Source organism: Lupinus angustifolius, chromosome LG11 (genome assembly GCF_001865875.1).
Source record: "Lupinus angustifolius cultivar Tanjil chromosome LG11, LupAngTanjil_v1.0, whole genome shotgun sequence".
NCBI lineage: Eukaryota > Viridiplantae > Streptophyta > Magnoliopsida > Fabales > Fabaceae > Lupinus > Lupinus angustifolius.
In genome coordinates this window covers 35,605,975-35,618,089 of record NC_032019.1, presented here as the reverse complement: position 1 = coordinate 35,618,089, position 12,115 = coordinate 35,605,975, and the positions used below count along the sequence as shown (strand labels likewise).

Here is a 12,115-nt window from a genome sequence, read left to right as displayed (position 1 = left end):
ATATTTTATAATTTAATACGTATCCCCATAAATTAAGAATACTATATAACTTTTTTATAATATCGAACATCATTATTATTCTTATTTGACTTCCATTAACTATCACACAATCTACTACATAATTTTTCTCTCATTTTTTCCTTTTCAGTCCACATTTTCTCATAAAAATTACCACAAAAGTACTCTTATGCAAAAAGTATTCTTAATAAATGAGAGATAAAGACTTGTACAAATATATACAACTAATAAAATATTAGCAACATATTAAATATTTAATTTTAATTAAAATTTAGTCATTAATGATAACACAAAAAATATAAATATACATGACTCCAAATATGACATATTATATATATATATATATCTATACAAGTTGAATTAAAAATAATCTATTGGAAATACTCTAAGGTGGTAATACTCTATGAGAGAAGCAACCAAATGCACCCAAATGATTAAAAAAATCACTACTTTTTATTACATTAAAAAAAAGTCATTATTTTTGTAAGACCTGATTGTATTTATGCGTTGAGTAACAATAAAGACTTGTGTGAAGACGAAACTGTGTAGAGATAACTAATAAGATTTTGACAACACATTAAAACTTGCCTCCAAATATGACGTATTACATACATCTCCGTACTAAGTTTTTCCGATTTTTTTTGTAAGACACAATCCTCTTTAATTGTGGCTACCCTCCCCACCCTACCACATCCCCATTTCCTTCTGTCATCACTGTTCTTTCATTGGTAACAGTAATATTTGTCTTTCTCTCTCTCTCTCTTCTATTTTAAAAATCCAATTTTTATTTACAGTGTTCTACTCCATTGGACAAATTAACACTACCCTCAATTCTTTCTTCTCCTTTACACACAAAGATATTGACATAATAAACACATCAAAATTCAGATTACACTACAAAAATCATGGTTAGTATATATACTTTCACATGTATTATTGCTTAAATTTCACACCATCCAAGTTTGTTATTTCTATCTTCTATTTTAATTTTTTATGTTTGTATTTCAATTCTGATATAATAAACATTATCAAAGTTCAAATTACAAAAAAGAAAATTATGTTGGGTATCTTTATTTTTAATTTTTTAATATGTCTCATAAGGTCTAAGCTTGCAACTTTATTATTCTTTTTTTTTTTGCCTTGTATTTTTTTCTTGTTTTGTTGAAGTTAATTCAATTCATATTCATGTTTACACAGTTGAATTCTTCTTCAAATATTCCACATTTTCTTCAAGTGCTTCTCTCAGAAAAGTTCTACAATGCTTGCATAATTCATGAAGAAGCAAAAAAGAATGAAAAGAATGTGTATTGTTTGGATTGTTGTATCAGTCTTTGCCCTCAATGTTTGTTCCCTCATAACTCACATAGACTATTACAGGTTCTTCTCTTTTGTCTTTTCTTTTTCTTTTGCACAAATAATGTAAATAAACTAAGTTATTATTTTTCTAAATTCTTGGTCTTAAATTAAATTATTATTATTATTTCATGCATTTTAATTCAGATTAGAAGATATGTGTATAATGATGTTGTAAGGTTGGAAGATGCTGCAAAGTTAATAGATTGCACTTCTGTTCAAGTAAGTGATGAAAACTTTATTTTTAAGAAACCATAGTCAAATATATAACCTATAGTTTTATTTTACTATGGTATTCAAAAATTTGAGCTCACTATATTTTTAATGTTCTCTCTTTCTATATAGTCCTATTATACCAACAGTGCAAAAGTGGTATTTTTAAACCAAAGGCCACAAACAAGGAACTTCAGAGGCTCTGGCAATATCTGCAGCACTTGTTATAGAAATCTGCAACACCCATTTCATTTTTGCTCTCTTTTTTGCAAGGTCTCTTTTTTTTAAACTCTAAATCTTTATTTTATTTAATTTTTCATCTGGGTTTTTTCTAATTGTTGTTTTTCATTCCAAATTTCTAATCTTTTTCATACTTGTGCCAAAAGTTTCCTTTTTTATGGCATAATGATTATTACTTATTGTTAGTATATTAAGTATAAAGTCTCATAATGAATATGGTAGAGTGAGAGAGTTTATAAGTTGAAAAAATATACAATTATTATTGTTTTGGTCGGAGACTTATGTTTTGTTTGCGAATTATTCTTCAGAGGGAAAGGAAGAGAAAAGAAAGACTTGAGAACTGTTTTACAAGTGTATTTAGCATTTCATTTTCTTTTTATTGTTATTTTAAAATTAACTCGTAAACAAACGATTAATGTCTTATTTGTGACCGACTCTTCATATACCAAATATCAATGAAACTCTCGGGTAGTTAAAGGTCGATAGTGTGTTATGAGTACAACAATTATCTGACATTTTATGACCCTTGTGTTATAAATTCACAGATCAACCACCTCATAGGAACAAAGGGTTCTCTTTCTGGATACCTATTCGAGTGCAACTACATGCCCTTGCCCTTGTCCGGTTCAGGGCTCGACGACGGTCTGATGACACCCGACTCCCGACTCGGTCCTCGAACCGGCCGGTTCAGCAAAGACATCTTCCGGTTCAGGTGGATATGGTGGGGTAGATTGCATGACCACACTGGCTTGCACTGCAACTACTGAGATTGTGAGGAAAAAAAGATCCGGTGGCTCCGGCTCCCGGCCACCGTGCTGTCCAGCTTGCTCACCGGTGTCGGAAATCTCGGCTGGGCTGATAAACCGGAGGAAAGGGGTACCCCAAAGGGCCCCACTATATTAAATTTGTCTAGCCGCATGAAAGCAAGATAAAAAAGGGTGATCCTATACACGAGGTTCGAACTCGGATGAAAAAGATTGTGTGGATTTTGCTATTATATGATCTAATCTTTCTTTTGATAAAAGTTATAATGCTATATAATCCAATGTGGTTGATTATATTATATAGTAGTGGTATTTTTCTACCTATCTTCACAAATTTAATAGTTGAATTGAAAGTCAATCAAAATAAATGAAATTAATCTGACGAGATTGTTGTCCCAAATCTTGTCATGTACTAATAAAAACATGTTATATCAAATAAAAAGAAGAAAAATATATATATTGACAGTGTATGAGTTTTATACATTGTCATTGTATCATTCATCGTTCATTTTCAATCATGATTGACTCATAAAAAAACTAATACAAATCAATGATGAATGACGTACTGAATGTATATAAATTTTTACATCAACAATGTATAGATAATACACTCATTAAAAAGTACTTGAACTTTCTATATTGTCAATTTATCTATTATTCATATTTAGTTATTATTAAAATTTTATTAGTAATACATATGAATATTGAATAATGTACCGATTGATATTATACTTTTATTATATTTTCTAAGGACATTTTTTTTTGCATTGGAATATTATTGGGGTGGTTTGACCTGAATGATGACATTATTTGACTCATTCAGCTTGATTAAGACCCATTAGAATCCTAAAGCTTAAAATGTAATGGCCAAGAGCTTCAGACTGTCCCACAAACTTCAAACTTGTCCCCATGTTTCAAGTCAATCATATCACATCAAATAGTATACAAAAATTATTTTTTCAAACATATGATAATTTTCATTGAACTGAGATACAATAAGACACAAAATGTGGAACAGCCGATCCACATTCATAAGGAAAAAGCATAAAGCAGGAATGACTCTAGGTACCTGTGTCCCACTAATGTTATGGTGAAAATCCTAGAATAGCAAATATTGGGTTTCTTCTTCAAATTATTTTGTCTTCTTTCTCTTGTCTCTTTTTTCTGCATGGTGACAAATTTCAAACACATTGGCCTTTAATTTATTGCTATTTGTACCTATCCCAATGTTGGTATTTGAGGTGTACTATGGGAAACTTGCAATTCCTTTATTCAAACTCCAGCCACTAAAATCAGAGTCTTTATCAAAATATTGGTAAAATCTTTTAGTGTTTTTATTTGAAAGTAGATTTCATATTCCTTACCTCATGAATGATTTAAATATTTATTGAACTATTTCTTTTAGAGTAAATATTCATTTTAGTCCCTCATATTTTTCGATGTTATTAATTTAGTCGTTCAAAAAAAAAAACCTAAAATGGTTCCAAAAAATTTCAAATGTGAGTATAATTAGTATTTTTAGCATATTTTACAACATTTGGTAGAAACTAATTTGACCCAAAAAAGACTAATTTGACCCACATTTGAAATTTTTGGAGACTATTTTAGGTCTTTTCTTTTTTTGAAGGACTAAACTACTAAAATCGAAAAATATGAAGAACTAAAATATGTATTTACTCTTTCTTTTATTGCCAATTAATTTTGAGAAAGAATTGTCCTTTAGTACTGAGTCAAAAGTAAATCTTCAAATGATAAACTTTGGTAGTGAAACATGTTGGGAAATAAGTGTTCCCAACAAGTGTTATATTGCTTATTTCTTTTGAAATGGAACCCTTTCAATTTTTTTAGTGAAATGTATTAAAAATATTATTTCATGGCTCAATTGTTAGAAATAATAAACATATTATTTTCAAGCAAACTTTGCTTTCAATGATTTCTTTAATATGTCACATAGTATATGGAAAAACTCAAGTTTGGAAAGTAAGAAACAAAGAAACATTATTTAATGATTTGTGTAATAGAATTATATATTCCCAAAGCTCTACCCTTTCATATGGATTGTTTTAGCATAGAATCCTAAAGTTGATGTGTATATATGGGACTTTGAAATTGACTTTGAAGTTGATGTGTACCTCACCACCACCTGCCATCACTCCACCACCGCGATCTGCCGGTGAAAGATGAAACAGGGAAGGTGAAGGTTGGCAGTTGAGGCTGGAGGGCAGGGAAAAATTATGTACTTCCCCAAAATCATGGGTATATGATATCTAACAAACATGTGTATCCATTTTCAGAAGCAGATTAGAGGTTGAAAATTATGTAACCAAAATCATATAACTGCTTCAAGTTTCATTACCTATGTTTCCTCATGCTCCTGAACTATTGATAAACTGCAGCAAATTTAGGTGCTAGATCTATCTTAGACCCGAAAAAATGGGGACCCGAAAAGTACTAACTTTCTTGATATTTCTGGATTCAACTTGATCTGTGTTATTGAGAGATGATGAGGATACATGTGTGAAAACACAAAACTAGCATCATTGCCTGACAGTGACACAGTTGAGGTTTATATTCATGAAGTATCAGACTTCACCTTTGATCTATACATTTCCTCATCCACAATCACGGTCGGAATAGTCCACGCGCCAAGAGGGTGCTCGGAAACCTGTCCACCTAAAAAATTTGGTTGCCTATAAATTATACTAGACTATAGTTGGTTTAATCATTATCGGAAATCCAGAATGTCTTGAGTGAATCCAGCAAATTACCTTCTCTAGTGGCTTCTTCACATCTTTTTCGGTAGCTCAGAGACAGTTGCGGATCCAACGATTCGAGTAAAGTTTTATATTTATCTTCAGCCTCACTAATGCACTTTGCCTGTTAATGGTAAATAGACATCATAATATCCTAAAGTTAATAAAACATATATATAATCAAATATAATTATACACAAATTTTAATAGAGGAATATGACAAAGTGATTCATATAGTCCGTTTTAGGGATTGACGACTTACCCATTCAATGGCTGACTTTGACACCGAACGTTCCGAAAATGGGTAAGTTGTCAATCCCTCCTATTTAGCCTAGAAATATTATAAATTAGCAACACAATTTGACATACTCACTAGCATAGATGGGGCAATTGAAGCTCCGTATATTCGGACAAACATGCGCAAAATGTTAAAATTGTTCTCTAAAACATCATCCTGCACAAGGGATTTTAGTCGAATCAAGGTTCAGAAAACAGTGTGCTAGCTGCTGGTTACAAAACTTGGATCGTCGAACTCACCTCATAGTCATACCTGCAACATTATCATGGCAATTCCGGTGAATAAAATTATAACATTGAGGCACACTAGGATAACACTGAAATAAATATGTGTAGGTTGTCACACAAATGAAACATAAGAAAACAACAAAGAAGAAACTGCATAATTAAGTGAGTTTTGTATTTATTAGACACCGATTTTTAACTGTAATTTTTTGTGTACACAAAAGTTACCGTTAAAATATGGTGTCTGATACATACATGCCGAAAATTGTGACCCCGTTAGGTTTCATTATATTTCCCCAATCTTCTTCATATAACTTGGATTTATATTCTTTATTAAAGTCATTTGGTAAAGTTATTTATTACTCTTGGAATAGAAAGCATGAATTTGGAGTAAAAAGAATGAAAAACAAAAGCACTTTGGTATAATTCAAACATTTCCGCACACCTAAATGCATTCTTAAAAAAATGAAAGTAAAAAACATTTTCAACAAGTAATTGCCGACGAGTTTATTGAATAACTAAAATCTTAAACCTTAGAATCTTTAAAAAACGGGTACCGTGTTAGAAGCAAATACAAAATTCTGCCCAAATGCAAAGGAAATTATGGTTCCCCCGACCCGCTGAAACAAAAAAAAAACACTTACAGATCATCAGAAACTTCCACTAAGAACTCTGAAATTGAAAGAAACTCCATATGCAACTCCTCAGGCTTCAAAACAGATTCCAAAGAACACGATTATTAATCCAGTGACATAAATTTACGTAACAATGTTTATCTCACTTCATGCAGACATTTATGTTAGCACCAATGTTTCAGAAGAACATCATATGTCTAACAAACATAGTAACTTGGTGCAAAAATAATAATGATATAATCAAGAGTTAACGAATACTGCAGATCCATTAAATATTTTTTGCTTATTATTGTACCATAGCCCCTCGTAGTTGATAGAGAAGAAGATTCAGCGAAAATGGGTAAGTTGTCAATCCCTCCTATTTAGCCTAGAAATATTATAAATTAGCAACACAATTTGACATACTCACTAGCATAGATGGGGCAATTGAAGCTCCGTATATTCGGACAAACATGCGCAAAATGTTAAAATTGTTCTCTAAAACATCATCCTGCACAAGGGATTTTAGTCGAATCAAGGTTCAGAAAACAGTGTGCTAGCTGCTGGTTACAAAACTTGGATCGTCGAACTCACCTCATAGTCATACCTGCAACATTATCATGGCAATTCCGGTGAATAAAATTATAACATTGAGGCACACTAGGATAACACTGAAATAAATATGTGTAGGTTGTCACACAAATGAAACATAAGAAAACAACAAAGAAGAAACTGCATAATTAAGTGAGTTTTGTATTTATTAGACACCGATTTTTAACTGTAATTTTTTGTGTACACAAAAGTTACCGTTAAAATATGGTGTCTGATACATACATGCCGAAAATTGTGACCCCGTTAGGTTTCATTATATTTCCCCAATCTTCTTCATATAACTTGGATTTATATTCTTTATTAAAGTCATTTGGTAAAGTTATTTATTACTCTTGGAATAGAAAGCATGAATTTGGAGTAAAAAGAATGAAAAACAAAAGCACTTTGGTATAATTCAAACATTTCCGCACACCTAAATGCATTCTTAAAAAAATGAAAGTAAAAAACATTTTCAACAAGTAATTGCCGACGAGTTTATTGAATAACTAAAATCTTAAACCTTAGAATCTTTAAAAAACGGGTACCGTGTTAGAAGCAAATACAAAATTCTGCCCAAATGCAAAGGAAATTATGGTTCCCCCGACCCGCTGAAACAAAAAAAAAACACTTACAGATCATCAGAAACTTCCACTAAGAACTCTGAAATTGAAAGAAACTCCATATGCAACTCCTCAGGCTTCAAAACAGATTCCAAAGAACACGATTATTAATCCAGTGACATAAATTTACGTAACAATGTTTATCTCACTTCATGCAGACATTTATGTTAGCACCAATGTTTCAGAAGAACATCATATGTCTAACAAACATAGTAACTTGGTGCAAAAATAATAATGATATAATCAAGAGTTAACGAATACTGCAGATCCATTAAATATTTTTTGCTTATTATTGTACCATAGCCCCTCGTAGTTGATAGAGAAGAAGATTCAGCACTCGATAATCAAAAGACTTTAAGTGAATAGCCTTCATCACATCTTCAACAAGAATCTGAGTAGCAAATTAATTTTTTTAGAATTGAAACTGGAAACTTTGACAAGAATTCGGCTCGATAAAATTGTCTAGAGAGAATAACAAGTGCACATGAATTATGCATACCTCCTCTCCATTTATCAACGCAAAACAGAGCTTTCTTTCAAGAGCCCAATACTCTACTCCATGTCTAAGTTCTTCGGTTATTCTTAGCACATAAAGGAAAAAGAAACAGAACCAAATAAAGCTCAGCCTTAACTACTCTCCCCAAGAAATGTATTGTATAGAAGATATATACCGTTCGGTCAAAAGGTCTTTACGTTCGAGAAGAGTCACAAGTGGTTTAATTGGATCATTTGAGTAAGAAACCAAGAATTGAGTTGCTTCCTGCATGAAAAATTAAATCATATAAGAAAGAAGAAATAAGTTATTACTTAAAAGTTAAAAATGAAGATTCAAATTGCCACTGTGCAATCAATCACCTCATCTTTTCCTCCGGATACAGACTCTGCATTGGTCGATGTTGGCAGTAAATTCTCATTCCATTTATCTAGCTGCATCATTATAGCCACGAATTCTCAAAAACAAACATATGCTTCCTAGTTGAAGAAAATAAAGTATATGCATCAATCTCAAAGCCCATGTCACCCTTTTGTATCTATTTGACTAGAACAAGTCTCTAAATCCGATGTGGCAGCTAGGGCTGACCTCGGCCTCAGCCATGTGCATCATTTAAGTCAAAAATCTTGCCTCGACATTCAAAAGGCAAGTAATCAACTGTGAAACTGTTAAAGGCTGATGGCTGTATACAGACCAAGCCTAAGACATCGAAGAGTCCTGGCCAATTACAACATATTGAGCGTCTCCTTAGCAAGGCTCATTCAGTTCATAGCCGAACTTGCCTTCCGACTTGCTTGAGGCACTCTACCTCTTATGCCTTCCATCTCCATGCAAAAGCCTTGATTTTAGGTCTTCCTATAGATTAGATACATACATACAGTAGAACCCCATTTATGAACCCGAAACCCCACACTTTTAAGACGCCATTCAACTTGAATAAATAAAAGGGTGACTTAATTTAGTAACATGAATCAAGTGCATACCTGATAAATATAACTCTCTGTGAATGAAAGAATAGGTAAGTATTTAAAAATTGATTGTGGCTTGCTTACATCCAATCCATGAAACATAAAATAGGACCTGCACTGAAAAAATAAGCTCAAGTTAACAAAGGAATGACAAAACAAGTTCTAGATAGCTACGCTTATTTGTCTATAGAAAGCCACTAAGAAATTTAGGACGCACAAATGTATTCATCTATAATTCTATATATGAATATGGCAAAACGATTGCAAAACCTGGTATAGTTCTGACAAGAATCAAGTTCATTTATCAGTTGTGAAATTGTCATACTCACACTGCTAATTGATATGCAACTATTTGCACATTTTCCAAATTAATCATTGAGAATTATAACATAATACTACGATGATAGCAATGACATTATTCTTTGAGTATGTACTTACAAAATCCTCGAGGGTAGAATTTGCCCTTTGCATGGAATCCAACCCAACCATGGCCATGTTTTCATTACAACTTTGCGAAAAACTATATTCTTTAATCTGATCACAACAAGGCAAAGCATTTCCGACAACTTTTTGTTCAAAACCTAAATGAAAGTGAAAACTCTCAAAATATTATAAAATGAAAACATGCAACAAAGCATATGAAGGAAAACATGAGAAATCACAGTTTTGTAAGCATATCAATGTGCAGCTGCATACTATGCAGACTCTAGTTTAAACTTTAAAGTCCTCCATATCTCGAGGTTTCTTTTGATACAAGACATTTCAAAGTTGCTAGTCAGAAAATAAAATAAAAATCATGGTAAAGACAGTGGTGGAAGACATTCAATTCCATCCCTCATTACAGATAGTAACAAATTTGTTGTAAAATTCCAATTCCGCCTAGTATCCTTCCAGTTTTTGGAAATCATGATAGATGAGAAAGAACAGTACTACTATCTCTCAGCAAAACAAACCCGGTTGATGCCACCAATAGTTATGTCTATTTGATGGCACGGGAGGGGAAGTAAAGGTTTTCAATAAGCCATGGTGAAGAAAGAAAATGAGGGATTTTCATAACATTCCTCGAGCCACTCCTCCCTTCATTCATTTTATGAACATTTCAAAATTCTCCCAGTTCAACAGGATTTTAAACATCCAAACAAATGGAAAGAGAAAAATTAGTAAACTTCCCTCATCTCTACATTTTTATCATTCGGTTTCTCTCCCCTTCCCCTCCCAACATATAAACAACAGTTATCGGGTTCACTCATTATCGAATTAGCCATTTTGTATGTCGCATAATCGCATATCAGGTTCACCTCAAAGAAAGGCTTATAATAATAAAGATAACGTAAATAGTGACAAATGAACAGGTACCATAATAACTATGATCTATACATATCCTTAAATGGTTTGAAATGCTCACCACTTACCAACTTCTACTTGCACATTTTTTCCTTTCCCTGAAATAATAAGAGGGTAAGCCTCGACACAATGGTAGAGTTGTTCGCTTTGTGACCTGAAGGTCGGTCATGTGTTTTGGACATAACCTCTACTCTTGTGAAGTTAAGTCTGCTTACATCTACCCTACCTAGATTCCACTAGGAGCCTCATACACTAAGCTGTCATTTTCCCCTCGTTGGCAGTAAAACCAAAGAGTTCGATTCTCGAAATTGGCAGCGCCACAAAAACATTCAATATATACAAACAAATATTAAACCTAACCTAAAGGGATAACTCCAACCTATATAATTAGTCCAATAAGATGGATTACCACTATTTTCTTCTTTAGTGAGAAGATCCTGAGTAAGCCAAAGAGATGCCTCCTCAAGAACTGAATCTGAAAGCTGCACAAAAAAAACAGAGAAAATCAATAAAATGAAAATAAAATGAAAATGCAGATATAGAGTATTCATTTTTTTCCCACAGGTATCCTCGCACTAGAGGTAATCCTGTCGGAATCGGGGACATACACAGATATGTGGGCTAACTCTACCGAGGACATACACAGATATGTGGGCTAACTCTACCGAGGACATACACAGATATGTGGGCTAACTCTACCGAGGACATACACAGATATGTGGGCTAACTCTACCGGGGACATACACGGATATGTGAGCTAACTCTCTCAGCTGATATTTTTTTCATCCACAATACTCGAATCCGAGACCTTGCTTAAGGGGAATCAAGCAGTACCACTTGAAACAGCACTTATTGATCTATTATTCATTTGTATTACTTTTTTTTGTCTGAACACGATTAAACATGAATGATGGATGATACATTCACATATTTTCGTCGCAAATATATAAGTTAAATGAAATGAAACTAACATTAGACATAAGGTTAGAAACCAAACAAAACTTGTCGTTCATGCGAAGTTCTTCACCACATGGTTCTAACTGAAAGACAAAAAAACAAATGAAACGAGGTTGTTATTGAGTGAAATAAATAAGTAGTGGAAGTTAGTTAAGAATGATGACTAACAAGGAAGAGAAAGAGATTAGCGAGAAAACGGTTAGAGGAATTGGAAGATGAAGAGGTTAATAGGTTCTTTGAATCCATGAATTTTATCATTCTTTGCACTTTTTCAAGCTTTCGTAACTCCTCCATTGAGCTTCACCTTCTTCTTCTATTATCACTCTAGCAAAATCAATCAAATAGGTTAGGATCCTTGCTCTTGAAAATGGGTTTGATTAGGAAAATTGTAATATGTAATGGAAAAAGTTTAAAGTTTTTTTACCTTACATCATCTATTTATTTATAGTACTTAATAATTCAATGATAGCAATTTAGTGAAAGTATAAAAAAGATATGTATTATACATATTAAATCCTATTCCAAATTAAAAAAAAGAATAAAGAAATTGTATGCTCTTTTTACACTATCATGAGTCAGGAACACACAGGTCAGACTAGCTTTCTCAACGACTATTTCTTTCCATCCACAAAATTTCAATCCAAAACTTTGTTTAAGATAAATTA

The 12,115-nt window shown here is 32.7% G+C and overlaps 1 protein-coding gene and 1 pseudogene across 2 annotated transcripts; one reads left to right on the top strand and one right to left on the bottom strand.

The window, feature by feature from the left end:
- LOC109360115 lies at window positions 816–2,790 on the top strand (annotated as a pseudogene).
- LOC109359245 lies at window positions 4,686–11,819 on the bottom strand. 2 transcript variants are annotated; one of them, XM_019603834.1, is made up of 14 exons: window positions 11,619–11,819; window positions 11,465–11,533; window positions 10,903–10,975; window positions 9,588–9,730; window positions 9,165–9,266; window positions 8,544–8,615; window positions 8,360–8,448; window positions 8,188–8,269; window positions 7,987–8,079; window positions 7,701–7,765; window positions 7,072–7,084; window positions 6,908–6,988; window positions 5,357–5,465; window positions 4,688–5,261 (listed from the first exon to the last, which is right to left on the bottom strand). In XM_019603834.1, exons 1-14 carry the CDS (start codon window positions 11,742–11,744, stop codon window positions 5,161–5,163), a joined length of 1,218 nt encoding a protein of 405 aa, XP_019459379.1. In that variant the 5' UTR covers window positions 11,745–11,819; the 3' UTR covers window positions 4,688–5,160. The 2 variants fall into 2 exon arrangements, with proteins under 2 accessions (XP_019459380.1, XP_019459379.1); XM_019603835.1 differs by lacking the exon at window positions 11,465–11,533 and having other exon boundaries at window positions 4,686–5,261.